Source organism: Arvicanthis niloticus, chromosome 26 (assembly GCF_011762505.2).
Source record: "Arvicanthis niloticus isolate mArvNil1 chromosome 26, mArvNil1.pat.X, whole genome shotgun sequence".
Lineage (NCBI taxonomy): Eukaryota > Metazoa > Chordata > Mammalia > Rodentia > Muridae > Arvicanthis > Arvicanthis niloticus.
In genome coordinates this window covers 13,736,654-13,757,792 of record NC_133434.1, presented here as the reverse complement: position 1 = coordinate 13,757,792, position 21,139 = coordinate 13,736,654, and the positions used below count along the sequence as shown (strand labels likewise).

General features: G+C 49.5%; 1 protein-coding gene across 3 annotated transcripts in view; it reads right to left on the bottom strand.

Moving 5' to 3' along the window:
- The window catches only part of Dscaml1 (DS cell adhesion molecule like 1), a 321,523-nt gene that overhangs the window by 297,350 nt on the left and 3,034 nt on the right, over window positions 1–21,139 (bottom strand). For all 3 annotated transcript variants that reach the window (XR_013107524.1, XM_076924982.1, XM_076924983.1), the window contains exons 2-3: window positions 6,273–6,590; window positions 3,534–3,680 (exon numbers count right to left, since the gene is read on the bottom strand). Coding sequence is in view for 2 of the 3 variants with exons in the window: in XM_076924982.1 (XP_076781097.1) it covers window positions 3,534–3,680; window positions 6,273–6,590 (465 nt within the window). In the remaining variant the exon portion in view is untranslated. The remainder of the gene's footprint in view (window positions 1–3,533; window positions 3,681–6,272; window positions 6,591–21,139) is intronic.

Here is a 21,139-nt window from a genome sequence, read left to right as displayed (position 1 = left end):
CTCAACTGGTCCACAGTGGCCTGGTCTTCGTTTAGCTTTTCAGCACCTGTTCCTGCTGATCCTGAAGCCTAGAACGTTAGAGACTAGTCCCATGAATCTAGAGATTAAAATTAACGCAGGTTTCTGCTCTGGATGCTGACACTGCTGCGCCGTTCTCTGCTTTCCGACCAGATTGTTGACTCCTGTACAGTGAGAAGCAGCACCCTCTTACCACAAAGCGCACATCTATATGTACAGAGTGTATGCACACTGGGTATGTGTGAGTACTGGAGATATAAAAGCCCTATTTTATAAACTCTTTGCCTTTTCCAAAATTAGAGCGTGTGCCTTTTGGCCACAATCTTGGTCCTCACCTACAGAGACCAGAAGCGGCTAAACCCCACTGTCTCTGGTTCCCCTGGGCTACCCCTCCCCCAGGAGCATATTTGTTAGACTCAATGCATTGGGAAGACTCTCTCTCTCTCTCTCTCTCTCTCTCTCTCTCTCTCTCTCTCTCTCTCTGTGTGTGTGTGTGTGTGTGTGTGTGTGTTTGTGTGTGTGTGTGTGTAGCCAGAGAAGGATCTAGACTGATTATGGCTGGAACTGGAGGGTAAGGGAGGAGAGGAAAATTCTCCAAGACCAAAGGAAAGAAAGGCAGTCTCCCAAAGTTTAACACAGCCCTACAGATTAGCATCAAGGCCACTTCTCTGGTAATTATGCCCTTTGGGGCTACCAGCCTGGTCCTGACATCAAAGACAGCTCTGAAGCACCAACTACAAGGGGTGCCTGGGGGAGCTTGCTGCCTCCAGCTCCTGGGCACACAAACTAGTTAAACTTCCGCTCTCCACCTGCTCTAGTCTGGCTATCTGGTACCCACCAGCTTGTCCTCATGTCCCCATCCATCTGGGCTGTCTCCCCAGATCCCTCAGGATTCTCAAGCAGACATTCTTCCCGAATTTGACACTAGGTAAGTACAGAGGGCAATGTGTTAGGAGCCGAGGACGCATGTGAAAAGCAAAGCAAACAAACAAACCAACACCACTGTTCTCATTCCTAGGAAACCCGGTCAGCTACACAGGTCAGCTACACAGTAGAAATACACACACCACAACAGGAGACAATGGAAACAATGAAGGATGCTGTCTTCTACCTAAACAATGGCAGCTACAACCCAGCATATCCTTAGAACAGCAGGCAACCTTCTGCATTCTATTTTAGTTTCAGCCCTATGAGCCCATTCTACAGTCGTAGGAGGTGAGGCCCTATGAGTGTAGACAGCTCACCTAGCTAGTAAGTAATGGGATGAGCTTCCATCCCAGACAGTCTGGTCCCAGATTCTAGGTTCCTAACCTGTGTCTGGGTCCATCAAAGCATCCCTTTAAAAACCAACAGTGAGTATTTCCCCTCATGCCAACAGCATACATTTAAAGCTTCATGGTACCCAGAGAACCTGGGAATGTCTGTTTGCATTCAGGGGAAGCACAGACTTGGGAAAAACCCCGCTTCAGTCTACGCCTTATCTGAGTAATAGGCATGTGATCTGGAAGAAGTTGAGTTTCTTCCTTGAGCCTTGGGTTTCTCTTCTGTAAAGTGGGAAGGGGGAAAATACACTTCTGGGCTTCTGTGAGGCTAAAATAGAGTGATGTATGAAGGTGTCTTAGCCCAGTGCCAGGAAAATGTAGGTACTCAAAAAGTTTTAATAACATAATTATTATTTTAATGGACATAATGCTTCATCCATAAACCCAAGTATATAAGAAATACCCCATTCCCTTATGGTCTTTAAATGCCTTAAACCTGACTCTGCTAGAAATACAATGTCTGTCATTTCTGAGACTTCCCCAGAGATGTGCCAGCATCTATCAGCCTTTGCTCCCTACTTCAATTCAAGTAGGACCCATTTGGATCTTTGGATGTGTACGCCATGTTTCATTTGGGACCTCTGTTCTGGCCTTGTAGGGCTCCCACAGAGGATCGAATGAGGTCCAAGAACATATTCTATGTGTACCCTAGAACCATTCCCAAACCTGGATTCCTTATCTCTCTTTTGTCTCTTTCAGTCAGAGACTGTCCTTCCAGACATATCCTGTTAACTTACAGTTTTACAAAAAGAACAGAAAGCATCTTTCAGTAGCTTTGAGTCTGCCTTTCTACGGACAGCCATGCTGCTAACCTGTCAGATAACGGGAAATCTTTTGGCCTGGCCATCTGCTTAGAACTGAGAGAAGGAAAGTAGTAAGAAAAGGCACACACATTTGTGTCTCTTTTTAAAGCCCCTGCCACCCTAGCTACAAATACACGTAAGCATAGGTCCCACCCCACTGTCCCTAGAACTGTCTGAAGCTCTCTGGTCAGTGCTGAGACCTAGGCCCGCTCTTGAGAGATTTAGATTCCACCATTTCAAAGTATTCAGATCTTATGGACACTGCTATTTCAAAGATTTGCTCACGTCACAGGGTGGAGGTGGCTCAGCAAGATAAGGAATCCGGTTCTGTAACCCATTTCTATAGAACAGTGACTCTCAACCTTCCCAATGCTGTGACCCTTTAATACAGTTCTTCATGTTGTCGTTGTGACCCTCTGACCAGAGATTATTTTCGTTGCTACTTCATAACTGTAATATCGCCACTGTTATAAATGGTAATGTAAATATCTGTGCTTTCTGATGGTCTTAGGTGACCCCTCTGAAAGAGTCATTTAGTCTCCAGAGAGGCCACAACCAACAGGTTGAGAACCACTTTCAAAGAAGCTTGTCATCTCCAACTAACTCTGAAAACCATGGATCATTTCAAACAATGGGCTGGGAACCTTGATGCCAATGGGCCACTTGAAGAACATTGTTCAAGACGTTCCATTTTACAGGAACGCCAAAGGTCTTCCTGTAAAGAACCTTCAAAAAGGAAGGAAAACGATCGAGTCCCTGCCGTGTGGGAAAGGGGGAAGGCTGAGTATTGGCGCCTTGAGGTTGAATAAAGATTTAAGAGATCCTTTTGTGAGGCTCCCAGACCTGTTTCCTATTGGAGGGACAATCATTCCTAGGTGAGACTGAACCAGTGAAGGCTTTCCAAGCCTGCAACACAGGGCTAACCCCTTTCCAGCATCAGTCACTGAGGAGTCTTATGGCATTTCTGCCAATCCGTGGAGAAGTAAAACTCTTGTATGCACAAGTCCTTAGGCCTGGTTCCCCACACCTCCAGCCTCATCACCCTAGTCAAACACAGAGCATATGTACCCTGCCTTTCCTTACCATGTTTTGAAGGTGAGCTTGCCAAAGGCTCTTATAAACCAGAGCAAGTTCAAAAGGAGCCCCAGGATTCAATGACAGCCCCATCCTGTGTCTGTAGGACCTTCATAGATAACACACACGGACTTCACCATCCTCTCACACAGAGATGATCGGATGGATACCAAAGATTCCCATTTGCCAAAACTTCACAGAGCAGTAGCAGATCCGTCCCCAAAGCCATTGCCACCATCTTGTTCAGATCATAGACCAACTCAGGCACCATCTGCCCCCCTGGGTAGCTCTGTCAGCCACCACCATGATTCCTTACCTGGAGTGATGGAGACTGTGTCTTTCTCCCAAGACACGACACTAACGTATTCCTGCACTGAAGAGGGGATGAGGCACTTAAAGACAGCCACGTTGCCACGCATGGACCTTTGATCCTCCACCCGGACGGTGTAGGGTTCCCTGAAAACTGTGGGAAATTGAAAGAAGAGTGTCACACAGCCATGGTGGTGGGGAAAAGGGACAGGCAAGTGGGTTAGGCACAGTAACCATCGCTCGACAAAATAAAGCCCAGATTATATGAGGTAACAAGAGTGTGGGTCTATTCCAATGCATCTTGGGAAATGTAGTTTAGATATTGAGCTCTCTTCATGGGATTGGTGCTACCAATTGGCAATAGAGAAGAATGACTCAAACCAGGTTTGTCTGAGACACAGATACAGTCCCTGTACCCCTACTACCCTCCACCTCCTGTTCCTATTATCCTATCCAGTCTTGGTCCTGATGTTAGAGCCATCTAGAGTCTTTTTCTGCCTGCTCCCAGCCCTGTATTCATTTTTCATGTAGTGTCACCTGCAGCCACTCATGTGTTACATCCTGCACGTAGACTGACCCTGCCTTAAGAATGGGATGAAGACCTCTGTCTACCCCTGTCTTCCTCAGCTTGGCCTCTGCCAGGGGCTTGCTCCTTCCTTCCACCCCTTTCTCTGCCAAGCAGAGCTGGAACATCTAGAGCCCCCACTGACTACAGACCTTGTACCCAGCAGACACCTGGGCAGCGTGCCCTTCTGTTCTCCTTGCCATGGTTGCCAGGGCGACACCTAGGGCCCCTGGCATCCTCCCCCTACGCAGTGCACCTGCAGCCTCTCTGGCTTCATCAAGAGCCTCTTTAATTGCTTGTGTCTCCAGTGGACCCGGCTCTCCCCAGACCTTCATCCTTTCTCTTCTCCAGGCAAGAGGAAAGGAGAGGAGGGAAGAAAAAGGACAGGAGGAGAGATTGTCCATCAGGCTCCAGTCCAGCCCTCCCATGGGTCTGGCAACCTCCACCCAATCTCACAAAGGAGCTTGAGGGAGCTGACCCCCAAGGGTCCTGGAGTAGTGGAGGCCACGGGTGAACTGTGTTACTCACAAACTCTGGGAGTTCTGGGAAAGAGGCAGCCAAGGAGGACATAAGAATAACAGTCAAGTAGGCCCTGATCCCCTCTGAGCTGCCTGGAGGTGCTGGGTGTAAGTTAACCTTTGAACCTCAATTTCCCCATCTGTTGAACCCTATGCAAAAAGCCAGGCGTGTGGAAAATACTTTTTTGGCCTAGCCTCGTCATCATTGAGAAACATTTGTAGACTTACTGAGAAGGCTGATTCTAACTCAAGGAGATGCCTGCAGCTGGAGATATGATGACCTTTCCCCTGGCCCAGGGATCCTGGTTATGGAGTCTAGGACAGGACTTAAATCCAGGCTTCAAGCTCCATATTTGGGGTTGTATTTAGGGCCAAACAACGCAGAGGATCTGCCACCAAGAAGACACCCACAGGCATGGGAGAGAAGGCTTCTGCCTCAGCATCTGTATGAATAGCTGGCCCCCAGGATGCAGGCAAGACACAGTCATGGCTTAACCCTCACCCTTCCACAGCTTTGGGCTTAGATACTCGCAGCCTTGTCCTGTGAAAGAAGCTCTATGGTGGGATATCAGAGTCCAGAGCTCTGAAGGGTCTCTCACTGGGCCTACTGGCCTTCCCAGAAACTGCCCATCTGGGCCTGTCCAACATTGCTGCAGGACAGATGGCACAATGGAGCTGCATGGTAGGCTGGCCTCTTGCATCCAGGTGCCCTTGTAAGAAAACCACTGGCCACACCTCTATTTGAGGCACTTCCTATCTGTATCGGAAGTATAGTGTGTTGCGATGTCCTAGTTAAAAAGAGGCGATCCAAGCCTGCCCCTCACCTCCAGACCTGACCCACAGAGCTCACTCAGCCTTTTCTATTTCACCCCTGCTTCTCTCCCCCCACAGACTCCCGGAGACCCAACTCTTTCGCTGCTATGGTTCTCCATCATGAACTATACTTAGGTAGCTGTTCTCTGTGCTGTGCGGCGCTCAAACGTTCAACAGTGAGATGGACAAATAGCACATGGCCACAGTATGTGGTGAAATGCTCTGATCTGTGATGATGTGCGGCCTTCCACCACACACAGCAGCGAGGACACATTCCGTGATGAGAATGGTGAGCAGAAGATCCCAAAAAAGGCCAAACATAGGCCGCCATTTTTCTATAAAGCACGGACAAGGCAAAACATCCACACTATTCCAAGTCAGAGAATGGCTATCCTGAGAACAGAGACCACAGAAAGTGGGAGGGAGACTTCTGGGATGCTGTGGGTGTATCCCTGTGCTGGGTATCAGTTGAACCATATGGAAATTGCTTAAGGTTCATATGATAACGTTCACTTTCCCTGATATAGTTTAGGAAAAGGAGCCTTTAGGAACTGAAGCTCAGGCAACATTTTCCTATTTCAATGGTGAGATCTGTCTTCATTCAACCTACATGCAGTGCTGTGAGGCAGATACTTTAAGAATGCACAGACGAGGTGCCCGCTCTACCCAAGCACTGTCCCCAACTATATGTGGGTAGCCATATATAGCCAAGCTGTCCCCAACTATATGTGTCTTTCAAGCTCTCGTGCACACACCACATATATACCGTCTCTTTGCCAGCCTGCCAACCCCATTCCATGTTTAGACCTCACAGGGAGCCCCATCAGGGTGCAGGTATCTGGTCCCTCACCTGCTTTGATGCGAATGTTAGGGCTCCGGATTTTGCCGGCTGCGTTCTCTGCGGTGCAGAAGTAGTCATTGTCGTGAATAAAGCTATTGAAGGCAGAGGGGGAGAAAGGGTAGAGCTGCAGAGTCCCGTTGGCATGGACGTGCCGGATGTGTGGCACATCGTAGATATCGTCGCCCGTGGCCAGGTACCATCGAAGAGCCGCACTGGGGGATCCAGCGGCCGGGCAGGGCACCACCACACCCACAGAGCTGGAGAAGGTTACGTGCTGCAGGGAGTCATTTACAAAGTAGAGGCTGGTGCCGACATCCTCGGGGCGGGCTGCAGGGGAGGCAAGGAGAGAGGCTTGGTTAGCGTCTGCTGTAGAAACATGCATGGAAGTCTTGTTGGCTGACACCGATTCATCTGGCCTTCAAGTGTCACCCAGTCAATAGGCACTCATTGAGGACCATTTTACTTACCAGGCAATGGCAAAGAAGAGTTCGGACACTGGCCTATAGACCTTTCTAGGTTAGTTGGTACAGGAATGACAAAAGTCAAAAGTCTCTTTTACTGTGAGGAGCCATGTCCACGCAGAAAGGCTGCTGCAATCCCTGTCACATGAAGGGTCCAAAGTCACCATCTACTGTGGCGATAGATACACTTATGGGAGGAGACAAAGGTGCCTATATGTGTTCTCAGCATCTACTTTTTTATAGCCTGACTCCCAGCTCTTCCTTTAACTTACCTTTCACAGCCCCAAGGGGAAATGGCCTTCCTCTCTCTCTCTCTCTCTCTCTCTCTCTCTCTCTCTCTCTCTCTCTCTCTCTCTCCTTTCTCTTTTTCTCCTTCCTCTCTCTTCCTCCTCCATCTCTGTGTGTTTTAAAAATACTTATCTTATTTTATATGCATGAGTGTTTTGCCTATGGGTCTATGTGTGTCACATGCATGTGTGGTGCTCACAGAGATCAGAGGAGCATCAGCTCTCCCAGTAAGTAGAGTTACAGATGGTTGTGAGCCACCATGTGGATGCTAGGTACTGAACCGGGATTCCCCGGAAAGAACAAGTGCTTTTAACCTCTGAGCCACGTCTCCAGTTCTGCAATTCTCCTTTTATCATCTAGATAAATTCAAGTTTCCATGGCTTTTATAAAAAAAAAAAAAAACACGTGACCAAAAGCAACTTGAGAAAAGCTCTGTTTGCCTTACGGGTTACAGTCTATCATAAGGGGAGGCCGAGGCAGGAATCTAGAGGCAGAAACTGATGCAGAGGCCATGGAGGAATGCTGCTTTCTGGCTTGCTCAGCTACAAGGGGTGGAACAACCTACAGGGAACTGGGCCCTCCCCCACATCAATAGTTAAGAAGATGCCCTGCAGGTTTGTCCAGAGGCCAATCTAGTGGGGCATCTTCTCAATTGAGGTTTATTCTCCCTAAGTGATGATAACTCGCGTCAAGTTGACATAACAAAACAACTACCCAGAGATCCCCTTTGGTAGGTTTAAGGAACTTAGGGGAATGTCCAAGAGCACAGGGCAGTTGCAGATCCGAAGTTTGGAGTCCTTGCTAAGGAGTGTTCCAGTGCTCTTCTTGGCTTACCACAGATGACAGAGAGAGGGTCTCACAATCACAGCCTAAGAAGATGGGTGGAGAAAGTAGGGAGCTAGCCCAGGAGATAGAAGGCAGTGGGAGTCCCTAAGGGCTGTCTTAGGTCCTTAAAGTTCATCTGGTCCCCCATTCAGTCAGTTCATTTTCCAGATGACCTAAGAGGGCCATCCAATCCAGCCTTGATCTTAACTGTCTGCAGAATTCCCTTCTCTTTCATTGCAGATGCCTACCCTTCTCAACTGGAAAGTAAACAGTATAGAAGGATTGGAAAAACCCCTCTTATCCCTGATACAGTCCTATTTTTAAGCCCAGTCCCACAAAGATACATCCTCAGGCCACCTGGCAGGAAAGGTAATGTCTGTTCCACCTATTCCAACACCAGGCCTTAAAAATTGCTGTTCCTGATCTGTTGTGGGAATGGGGAGGGGGGAGGGGGCTCTCTCCCTACTCAGGGGCCTGCCCCTTTAAGAAGGTTAACCCAGAGGAAGAGAAAACCTGGCCTCTCTTGCTGGAAGCTGGTCCCTCTCCACCAGGAAGATGAAGGAGTAAGCAACGGCTGCTTGTTTAAAGAACAGTTGCGGGGGGGGGGGGGGAACCCAACTTGACCTCAATTTCCACAACTTTATGGGGAGGGGGAGAGCCCACATCCGGACTGTATTAATATTCTTGCCTTAACTCGAAGCAGAGCCTCTAGGGAGAATATACCAGGCAGGTCGTTGAAGAAGGCCATTAAGCCTCATTGGTCAGAGCAATTCACATCATCTCATAAAAAGTGGTGATGAAGCCATTAGCAGCTGGGAAAAAAAAAACCATCGTGGGCTCCTGGCTGCAGTGTCAGGGGCATCCTCTTAGCAGCAAATGCATTTGCTGTCCCCACCAGGCCCTGCACCCTCAAAGGGGCTGAAAGGTTTGGGGATGGGGGCGCGGGGGGGGGGGAGGGCAGCATCATTTGGCAATCTCCTCACACTACCTCCTCGTAATAGTCTATGCTTGTGTGTGTCTGCTCAGGGAGACCGCAGAAGCTCTATAGCTGGCCTGTTCTGGCTGGAATATTCCTGATGGTTACAAGATCAGGCCATTTTACAAGTTAAGACTTCTCATGTGCAGGGCCCCATTTTCACCTTCTGAGAGGCCCCACCCCGACCAAGATGTGTTCAACAAGCTCTTGCCAAGGATCTCCCACGTGCCAGGTTGCTTCTGTGACCTCATGGCATCTTACCAACAGCCCAGGACTGAGTGACTGTTACCATCCCAATCTACAAAGGAGGAAACGGAGGCACTTCCAGAAGGAAATGACCTTCCTCAAGACTCACACAACCAGTGAGTGAGACCTCTGGGGTGCGCACCCAGGCAGTTTAATCCAGCAGTTGCTTTCTTAACAGGCAAGGTATGGCTGTAGTACAGATCTGTGCAATAAAAAGGAGCCTTCCCCGTCCTCAAACACAACCAGGCCACCAACTTCCATTTTCAGCTGTCCAAGAACAACCTCTGTCCTCTCCTCTCCTCTCCTCTCCTCTCCTCTCCTCTCCTCTCCTCTCCTCTCCTCTCCTCTCCTCTCCTCTCCTCTCCTCTCCTCTCCTCTCCTCTCCCCTCCCCTCCCCTCCCCTCCCCTCCCCTCCCCTCCCCTCCCCTCCCCTCTCTTCTCCTCTCCCCTTTCTTCATCTCCCCTCTGTCCTCTCCTCTCCTCTCCTCTCCTCTCCTCTCCTCTCCTCTCCCCTCCCCTCCCCTCCCCTCCCCTCCCCTCCCCTCCCCTCCCCTCCCCTCTCTTCTCCTCTCCCCTTTCTTCATCTCCCCTCTGTCCCCCTTCCCTCTCCTCTCCTCTTCTCCCCTCCCCATGCCCTTCTTCCCCCTCCTCTCTTCTCCCCTCCCCTTTATTCATCTCCTCCACTCTTCTCCTCCCCTATCCCCCTTCCCCTCTGCTTTCCTCTCCTCTCCCCTCCCCTCCTCTCCTCCCTCCCCTCTCTTCCTCTCTCTCCTGGAAGTGGCCCTGGTTGATTCTGGACATCCCAGCAGCCCTTAGCTTTAAGGAGCAGGGGCATTCCTCTGGGTTTCTGGGTGCTTCCTGAGCTGACCTAATTACTCAGCCAGTCTCACCATGTCAGATTCATAGATCTGGGGAGCCCAAGTCCATCAAGGTATGGAATGACTCTCCACTGTGCCTGACAAACAGACCTAAGAAAACCAAGGAAGTTCTCGGACAGAAAGGAACCCTGGAAGTGTCCAATTTATGGGAGAAGGCTCCCAAGTACTTATTGTGAAGGTCTGGGGGGGGGTGATTTAAGTCGGACACAACCCTCAATGATGACAGTAGTTATACAATAATAACAGCTGTCACTGACTTCATTGTCAGCTCTGGGCCACACTAGGGTCAGGTCTACTGAGATCATTGTATTTTTTTATCAGTAGTAGGTAGCTATTGTCTTTCATCTTCACTCCGTAAGCAAATTTAGTATTAGTATTAGTATTATTTCCATCTTAAAGATAAAGAAAATAACACTGAGAAGATACCTGGCTTATCTCAATTTACGTAACATGACTAGAATTAGAACAGGAGCCCAACTTTGTCACACCAGAAGCAGAAGTTAGACCTATTTGCCCCACTAAATAATCAAGCTAGGCTTGAGTCAAACTGCAAGAACCTGGATTTCCTGACCTCAAAGCCCTGCCTCTCCTCTCCTCTGCTCCATCCCAGCCACACCGAAATGCACATTCCTGTCTCCTCCTGGGGCTAGCTATCCTTTCCCTCCCCTTGCCTCTGAGGACAGCCATTCCCCAGGCTCCTTCTGCTCCCACCAGGAGCATCAACCGAATGACAGCAACCCTCCTGCGCTTGGAGGCCTTGGCTCTTCCCAGAGCCAAGGACACAAGGTTCCCAGCAACTACAAATGGGTAGATTTAATTGATGAATTGACTGGGATTGTCCAGCCACCTGTCAGGGCTGATGAAACAGCAGATTTATAGCAAAAGGCGAGTAGCCTCATATTTTTCCCACTCCAGGGTGCAAGCGGCTGTCTTCCGAGCATGGGGGAGCTGAGGAGGATTAGACACACCATTCATTTCTGCTTACGGTCCTGACAGTGCATTGCCATCATGAAACATCACCCTCGGGTGTAAAACAATAGCATTTTGCACTTAGGTTGGGTTCATCTTTCACCATCACAAGGCACCTGTCACCTCAAAATGCAGAAGCCCTTAAATAAACATTAATTTAGCCTCACCCTATCCGAGAGAAGGGAGTAAGCACATACATAGGAGGGAAACTGAGGCACTGGCCACCAGATATCTGGATTCCCTGCCACTTGCTGAGTGGAAATCTGGGGCACGAGGACAGCCGATGAATAGATGAGGAAGCAGTGATATGGAAGGGAAGTAGCAGGTGCCTAGGGGTTCCCCCCCCTCCCCGCTCTGGCCCCGAGGAGTCTAGAGTGGCCTCTAGGGGACTTCATCTCCTGCTCCAGCTCCTGTGGTGATCTACAAAGTAGTGATATTGCAGTGGAGGATGATGAGGCACCACAGAGCCTTGGATACAGTCTGACAGAACTACTGATCTCCTGGAGGCTCACATCACTTGCTGCGTGAGTGATGTCAGGTAAGTGACTTAGCCTTTCAGGGCCCCATTGTGCTCATCGCCAAAAGAAGTAGGGTGAGATGGGTTCGGGTGAAGCTGTGTGTCTTCCCTGCCTCTCTGGGCTGCAGAGCAGGGGAAATGAAAAGTAAAAGCCTCGTCTCCTCTAACAAGGGTGGATGGGTCCAGACTCTCCTGAAGGCTCCAGGTGGCCCCCATTTCCTCTTAACTGACTCCTTACCCTACCCTGTGCTTCCCAGGGCCTCTTTCACTCAGGTCCTTTATCGCTCCAGGAGATATACACAAAATACCAGCTGAGTGTTCCAGAGTATTCCAGGAAAGTGGAGGCGTCAGAGGGCAAAGAATGCTTGCTGCCTCTAAGATCCTAAATGGAGAACTGGAGAGGGGGGAAGGTTTGGCACAGAGCTGAGTTTGGGAAGGAACTATGGTAAGCACAGAGTTCAGATAGAAACCAGGATGGGCAGAACCCGTTACTCAACAGGCCGGCTTTCACAGAGCTGGAAGGTAGATGGATGGGAATAGGGGCCTGGCCTGGGAGGCAGTCCTGAGAAGCTCAGCGCGCCACCACGAAGATTGTCAGTGAGTTGGGTGTGTATGGGAGAACTGTGGAGACCTCCAAGCTGGAGGATTGATGACCTGGTGCAATGGCCTGCAACCATCAGTAGCGGGGAAGTATAGATGCAGGTACTGTCTACAAAAGGGCACCAGGAGGGATGTCCAAGTGACTTTTGACAACAGCGGCTGCTCTTATTCAAGTAGATACCAGACCGCTTTTAGGGCTGGACAGCTCTCTGGAGATTCACTGGCATGGAACAGGGTGCCAGAAAGAACTTTCTGATTTCCTGAGTGGGGGCTGGGCTGGGCACTGGGCACAGGGCACAGTTGCTTCAGTAGCCTTACTTAATATGTGTAACATATTAACATGAAAAGTGGGGGTCCTTTTGGTGAAAAAGAGGAGGTTTAGGGGAGTCAGTAACTACCGCAACAGTATACAGGTAGGAAGAGCCACAGTGATGTGCGCAGAATTCACAACTCCTCAGGAGGCTAAGGTGGGAGGGTGAATGAATGGCCTGAGCCAGGAGCTGAAGATCAGGCCGGACAACAAGAGCGGGTGTCTCAGAGAAGAGGGAGAGAACCAAGGGGAGATAGGGGTATATGGTAGGTAGGTAGGTAGGTAGGAAGGAAGGAAGGAAGGAAGGAAGGAAGGAAGGAAGGAAGAAAGGAAGGTAGGTAAGACAGGAATAAGGGAAGCAAGGGAAGGGGAGAAGGCATATGGAAGGAATCGGGAGAAAAAGAAGGAAGGGAGGGGAGGAGGGAGAGAGGGAGGGAAGAAGAGAGGAAGGAAGGGATAGAGGGAGGGAGGGAAAGAGGGAGGAAGGGAGGGAAGAGGTGAGGGAGGAAGAAGGGTGGGAAAAAAGAAGGAAGGAAGGGAGGAAGGGAGGAAGGAGAGAGGGAAAAAATTAAAAAGAAACAAAGGAGTGGAGGGAGGGAAGAGGGAGAGAGAGGGGAAAGGAGGAAGTCCAGCGTCAGGGAGGGGGACTGCCCAACTGAGCTTTCCCACCACTGTTCTGAGCCCCTAGTCTGGGACCTTATGTTCTTTCTTCTTCACCCTCTCTCCAAAAGAACCCCAGTTGGAAAGAAGACCCCATGACAGCAGACCACAGCTTTCCCCCCAAATCTCTGTCCTTCCCTCCAGCTCTTTCTTCTCTCTACAGACAGAACCAAGCAAATTTACAGAGAGCAAGAAAAGGCAGGGGGGGTGGTCCTTCATAAATAAAGAGAGAGACTTTCAGATCAACAGCAAAGCTGCTTCTGGTCAAAGGGGAAAATGGATTTTTAATAGAAAATGGAAGTTATGGGCCCGGCTGTCATGTGACAGGCGTCCAGACTTAAACCCATTTAATCTCCTCTCCCCGTGTAACATTGAGCACCACCCCGACGCTGTTTCATAAAAACAGGCTCCAAATCGCTAGGAGATTAGAAGGGTAGAAATAGCATGGCAGTATTTTTAAACCAGAGATCGCCCCCGGGCATCTGGCTGCCCCCAGGGTTGCAGCTAGAACCCGAGGATCCATCCTGTCTACCAACTAGCTCACCCGTGGCTTGTCTGGGCATCACAGGGGGATTAGTTTGGCAAAGGAAACCTGACACTGTGTCACTACAGGCGACACTCGTGGTGGTCTCGATCCACCTGCCTGGAGTCGGGTGGGGAAGTGTCTGGTTGCAGTCTTCTGGGGTGCACAGTGAGTTACCTACCCCATGTCATCATCCCCAATTATCAGAAGTGACAACCAGAGGGGAATGAAATATCGACACCTCCCCGCCTCCACGGGGACAGTGAGTCATTTAATGTTCTTCCTTTGCAATGTTTACTCCTTTCATTGACTAGACTTTGCACGGAGGCTCTCCTCGCTGCCAGCACTGGGCACCTGAAACACCCACTCAGAGTTCTCAAGAGTGCCTGCCCAGGCCCAGAATGCGTGGGTAGAGGTGGCAGGTCTTCAGGGGGAAAGAACCAGAAGAGAGGCAGGACCAAAGGGGTAGGAGGACCCTTTTACTATGTAGTACTGTGAATTCCTGAGGACAGTGACCATCACAGTGATCACTCATCTCCTGGGCACAAGAGCAGGTGCTTACACAGTGGGTCAGAGCCACAGTTCCAGAGCCACACTCCCTGGGTTTGAATCCCTCCTTGATTAGTTACAGGCAACGTGTGCAACCCCAGGCAAGACAACCTCTCCTTTCTGTGCCTCAGTTTCTATAAAATGGAGGTGACCATCTCTACCTCAAGGACAGTTACTGGAGAAAATATTTGAGGCTGTGGTTATGAGTATTTTGTCATAGGAGACAAGCAGGAAGTACTCGTGAGATAAACGACTCCTTATGCAATAAATATTTACTGACCACCTAGGATGATGATGGTGATAAAAAAAATAACTTAAAACAGCAGTGAACAAGCATGAATATGTGTAAGTGTCACCTGGGAACTTGTTAAGGATGCAGAACCTTAGACAACAGGCACCCTGTGCCTGTCATAAGGCCGGAAATGGCTATTTTAGAAGCTAGTGTCTTCCATCCACGCTCCAGGGTAGCAATCGGTGGGAAAAGTAGATGGACCATACTAGACTTAGCGTATCCCATACCAGCAACATAGTTCTCATGGGCTTGCTGACAAGCCATCCTGCCATGTGTATTAACTGAATTTGACAATGGAGTTAATAAAAGTGTGGTGAGATCAGTGAACAAGCATTGCCATGGCAGCCCCATGGCTGTCCACTCCCCCTGATGCCCCCACCCCCAACTGCCTCCCATGGAGCCCCCCCCCCCCCAGGCAGGAGGGCTGGAGAGGTTCTTACAGACTGTTTTGCAAGGTTGATTACAACTATGCATTTGCCCACAAAGGTTTACAGGTGAGACAGACAGATTATGTACCATCAGGCTGATTGTTCTCAAGCCCCAGCTGGGCAAACTGGGCCCAGATGGGGAGCAATCACAGGGTCTCTGTTCCGCTACCAGTACATGCCAAACCCCAGAGGATGAGCTAGACACCAGAAAACCCTTTTGTGGTTTATTTACACTGTGGAGATAGTGTAAGGCTAGGCTCTGGGGAGGAGCTGGTGAGTCTCCCAGACAGCACCAGAGTGCTTCCCAGGTAACTGGGAAGGTGACTGTGCTGTCATTGGGCAAGATGAAGCCACAGGGACTAAGTCTCCTGCCTCCTCTCGGTGGTTTTCCTCATATCTGGGCACACCTGGTGTTTAATCTGATTTCTGTTGCAGAGACACTAGGGCTAAAGCAACTAGGGGGAAAAGGGGGTTTCCTGGTTTACACATCCATCCCCGAGGGACATCAAGACAGGGCATTGAGGCAAGAACCTGGGGACGAGAACAGAAGCAGAGAGCAGAGAGAAATGCTACTTACTGGCTTGTTTCCCTTGGCTTGCTCAGCTTGCTTTTTATCTAACCCAGTATGTCCTGACCAGAATGGCACTGCTCACAGTGACCTGGGCTCTCCCACATCAATCACTAATTAAAAAAAACAAAAAAACAAAAAAACAAAAAAAAAACCATGCCAGTCTGATGGAGGCACTTTCTCACTGAGGTTCCTTCTTCCCAGATAACTCTTACTTATGTTGACCAAAATAAAACAACAACAAAAACAAACAAACAAACTATCCAGGACACCTGGGTTACCACACTGTCATGCCACTGATGTGTCTTTTGTTTTGGGGTTTGGTTTTTTTGGTTGTTTGGTTAGTTGTTTGGTTGGGTTTTGTTTTGTTTTGGGGGGTGGGTTTTGGGTTTTGCATTTTTTAGCATCGTTCTAGTGCCAGGCAACCACAAATGAACCTTATCCTTTTCTTGCAACATTACTCATCTCATTCTTATGCCGAGCCTTTAATCCAGCCATTGCTCAAAGTTCCACTTTGTAGAACACCCCACCTTATGGATAAGGAGATTGGTTCTTTCCTGACCGCCCACTTTATCGTGCATAGCCATGTTTCAAACCCAATGCCACATTCACGTCCCACAGCCCCACTAGACTAGACTAGACTCAGACTGTCTCTAAGGGCCCACACATTGCAGAGGAGAGTCTGACGCTGCAGAGCAGTGTGGAATAGGACAGTTCTGCATTACCTGGGGCCATCACAGGTACTGGATATTTTACTTCTCTCTCACCCCCGATGCCAGAAACCCTCTACTCTGGTCATTCAGATGACCGCCCTTTCAGAGCTCATTGAGAATGGCTGGCTGTTCAGGATCTTCCTCATCCCCACCAGAAACAGGGTGGGTTTGGTTTGGGAGTTTTAGTTTAGTTTTTTTTTTTTTTTTTTTTTTTAAAGTATGGAATAGAGTTTATTTAGAGCATGGGGAGGGGACTTGAGGGAGTAGAGACAGAGAAAGGCAGAGAGATAAGCAGAGAGAGAGGGAGGGGGGCTGGCCATGAGCATATGGAGAGAGAAGGGGGAGGGGAATGGGAAGAGACAGGACAGAGAGGGAAGAGGCAAGAGCAGTTTTAGTATTCTTGATACAAACATGTCTCTCCTACCCAGCAAACAGAGAGTTTAGAGATCCAGTGAGGATGCAGCTATCCTTCAGTCTCCAAGGCCCCTGTACCATCGGCTCCAGGAGGAGCTATGAGTAACAGCTGACAGTTGGACAGACTCTTTTAATCTTCCAGCCCTTTCTAGACAAGGCCTGTCAGAGGAAGGCCCCTTATGGCCAGAAAGTTCTTTCTAGGGAGTCAGCTCAGACAGCACAGTTGTCCCCAGAGAATTCCAGATTTAGATCGTTAGCACTTGAGGATTTAAGAGATTATTTTCTCCAATCTCTCTCATTCACAAAGCCTAAAGAAGTGGAGTCACTTACCCCCAAGAACACAGCTAGCCTGTGCCTGGACTGGAGGGTCAGTGCTGGCTCCAGTGGTCTTTCTGTTCTGTCCTCCCTGGCAACTCAGGTACACTGGAGCATAATGAAACAGCACACCACACCTGACCGTTGGAGGGACTAGGGAGGGTCTACAACTGTAGGACTGATCTTTGATGGGACAGATGTCCATTTATAAGTGGCTGATGGGTGACAAGTGGGAAGAGGACTTTGTCTTGATTTGTGATTCTAAGTGGGAGCCAAAATGAGAGCAGAAGGCACAAGATCTTGTCAGGGCTGGGCTGGCTCTAAGGATGGGTTCCAAAACACACAGAGTCATAGCTTTAAGGAAAGCATCCCCTGCTGCTGGACATATAAGCAAAAGGGAACCCAGTAGGCTAACTCCAGAGGGACCAAGTCTAGCTGAGAGACACACTGTATGTCCTTCAAGACATCTTCCAACTTTGAGATGTCATGACATGTGGATTCTTCTTCTGTTCCCAAAGCTGGCTCCCAACTTCCACAAGCCCTGCTCCCCGTCATCCCTGGCTCCAGGCAAGCCACACTGAAACCAGGGTATCCGTGACCCTTGACTCAGCAGGATTCTCAGGGAATTGTAATGAGGAAATACATCAGCCTTCACTGAGATGACCACAGTGGGACTCTCACAAAAGACGGTGGATTCTCTAGAGGGATGGTCACTGCTGGGGGCTTTAGTTAGGGTGAAAGCGTATCTACATATATAGGAGAGGGTACAGGGAAGCAGAAGTGGGCCTGTTCCCATCACACACACACACATGGGAACAGGGGGGAGTGTAGGAAGATGGCTGCTGCAGGCATTGCAGTCCCTGCTGATTGTCTCGACAATGACAGAAAACTAAACTAGGGAAATTAGCCATAAGTGGGAGAGTGGAGGCATGAAGAGAGACAGGCACAAACAGCTGTGAGGCCTTCTTCACCGCTTACGATGACATGATAGTAATTATACCTTAAATTTTAGCGGAACATTTATAGGGCAAAAACTGCTTTGCTGTGTTTTTCAAATGTGTGTGTGCTTATATGTTGCTCCCTTTCACGTACAAAGCACTGTCGCGCAGGATTGGACTTCATGCCCCTTATTCTTGCACACACGCAGTCATATCTGCCATGTGGGACAGCTGGGAAACCGGTCATTCTACCCATCTTACAGATTATAGTATAGAAGCCTCTCAATCTGCCTGCGATAGGCAAGCCAGGTCTTGTTTTCTAGGCCCAGGGAGAATGTTCTCTCCAGCCATGCATGTGTATATGAGTGTGTGCGTGCCCGCGCGCGCACACACACATCTCTTTGGAAAAAATCAGCTTCATGAATATGCAACTAGCATTTGAATAACTGTTCTTAATGAAGATGGTGACCTTGGAAACTGTCAGAGCAAGCTTCATGTGGAGCAAGGACATGGGGAGGGTGCAGGGGTGCTGAACAGATGAGGAGAGTGCCAGCTGGACTGGCACTGGTGGTACCTAAGGCTAACGCTGCCCACACCACAGCAGCCCTGGACAAACATCTGTCCAACGGGGCACACGGGTTGATGTGCTCACAACAACCCCTCCTCCCATTTACAGATTCCCATAGGCTACAGCCTGCTATGGGCATCCCCTGACCTCTGTGTCATGTGCTCTTTCTAAACGGCAGATTGAGTCATAGAGTAAGGGGCGACCAGGTTTCCAAAGGTCATGGGTAGTCTCTCAGACAGAGGACTACCTAGACAACAAAGAGGCTCACCCCAGCAGGAAAAGACACATCCAGAAACACTCAAAAGGCTCATCCTATGAGGAGCAATTGTACACACTCTGCCTCGAATTAGCTCCATGTTTCTAGGTTTTACCACACCAAGCATGGCAAAGGCACCCTGAGCATCCCCGGCTTTCACTACAGACAAGGAACCAGCCCTGGTTTCCCTCAAAGGCTAGTCCTCAACCTCTGCCCTCGCCAACCGCTTCCACTAGCCATGAGGCGTGGGGAGAGGGTGCTGCTGGAACTCCCCTAGGACACCCAGGTGCGGCTCTCTTGTGGAAGCGGAATCCCAAAGGCTACCCTGCAAGGTGATAGATGAAAGGAATTCATGTCCCCTGTCTTCATTTGGTCTTTCTTATTGTCATAAGGATGAAGACCATTAGCCTTCCTGGAAATGTGGCTGGCCAATACAACCGCTCAGGAGAGACAGGATTTCCAAATCTATTTTGAGGTCAAGACAGGATGATGAAGGCAGGGCAATGTGGGAAGCAGAGGGGACTAATGTCTACTGAGCACCCGATTTGTTCTGGCTATGGTATATACTTTATTTTCTTTAGTCTCACTTCACAGACAGAGGAAGGGAGGCTCAGAGATCCTCCCCACGGCTCACACCCAGTAAATGCAGAGCTGGGATGTACACAAAGGGCTTAATTTGGCTCCAAATTTCCACTATTGAAACCAGACCAGTTTTCCCCCAATACACATGCGCGCGCGTGCACACACACACACACACACACACACACACAAAACAATATATGAAACAGACAAAAGCATTAGATTGACTATTCCTCTAACTCCACATCCCCTGAGACCCCACTTGACCCCTTAGAGCTCCCTTTGTAGCATGAACCCCCTGGGCTCAAGTGGACCAGGACCTTTCTGGACCAGTAAGTAATGCAGAGGCACAGTCCAGGCCACAGAACTAGGTGACATTTGCTCAGAGTCCCAGAAAAACAGACAAGGCCATCCCTAGGCTGTGCTCCCACCACAGATATCTCAGCCGGCTGCCCAAGAGTAATCCCACAGCTCTTCTACGTGCCTGACCTTCAAGCATTACTCAAGCTCTCTACTGCCTGCCTGTCTTCTCACGGCCCCCAGAGAACCTTCTGTGGGCCCAAACTGCCCTAATCACAGTAAAAGTGGAAGCCTCAATGGCCAACACCCTTCCCAAGGCTGGAGGATAAGACAGCACCTTACTGTCTCTAATAATCCAATCTCATCCACCTATGGTTCTTCACTTCTAATGACAACCCGAAGCACCCAGCTCGCACTGTTCAAAAGCTCCATCCCCGGATGGCCAGCACTACCCCATAGGTAGGTTCCTGTAACTGGAATCCTGAGGCACCAGAAGAACAACCTATACTCCGTATTTGCTCTGCCTTAGGATATCTTTGCCCATTGTCACCCAGCCTATCCGAATCACCCAGAGCTCCTGTCTGTCTTGGATACAGAAGGGGAGAGCTGCCAGGCTGCTCTGACAGTGCTAAGTGTGTGTAGGCCTAAAACTTGGAAACTGTATGGAAGTTACCAGGCCTTTTCTCTCCCACTCCTGTCCAATCCATTCCATACAAGGAGAAAGCTACTGCTTAACTCCTACTGAAGCTGGAATTAGGGCTAGCTGGGCTCTCGGCCTGGCTAGGTGAGCATGCAAATCCACATGCAAATTATATGCAAATCTGGAGCCTGCTCTTAGGTTCCTGGCCTCCTGCCATCTCTGCTGCATGCAGTTCACCCTATTCTGGTACCCTGGTTCCAATCAATGTACTAGGTTAGAGGCTAGGAAAGCACTTCAGTAAACTAGGGGAGCCTTCCTTGTAACTACTTCAAATTCCACTCCAAGAAACATTTCCTCTAAGAACATAGGGAAGGAAAGAACCTCCAGCCTCAGGCCTGATCACCCCTGCTCTCTGAACAAATAAAGTCGTATTTCACAACCCAAGGCAGGGAACCAAACCAATCACAAGGATGGCATCCTTAAAGATATGAGGAACTAAGGGCTCTTAGGGTACACACCCCCTGCCAAACGCTCCATGCCTGCGACATGCTCTAAGCATGCTCTAAGCCCTGTGTTTGGGGACTCTCTCCTAAATGCTTCTGGAGCAAACCATCACTGGGCCACCTCTTCCCTCTCTATAAGAAAAACAGTGGCTCTGACCAGTGCCCAGCATCTGCTCAACTTCAATACTGCCTTCACAACTGCTTACTCGCTTTTTGTGTCTAACTGAACTCCTAGTTCTGCGGCAGAAATGTATTAAGGCAGCTGGCGTTGATGCCCAGGAAAAGGAGGCATCAGAAAGGCTTGTTGGGCATCATGGCACTCGCCTTTTCCTTCATTTCATCCTAGCAGTCGGGGCTCCTCTGCCCACCCCCCTCCTCCCAGACACTCACTGGTCCTTTGCCTACCTCCCCTAAGTTGCTCTTGCCACTTCGAGATTTTAAAAACATGCCCCCAGTAAACCCCCCTTTTTAGTTAGACACTGAATCAAATGCTAGAGATTTCTTAATGGCCTGACAAAGGCTTTTAATTTGGTCTTCTCCAGAGAGAGGAACCCTGAGTC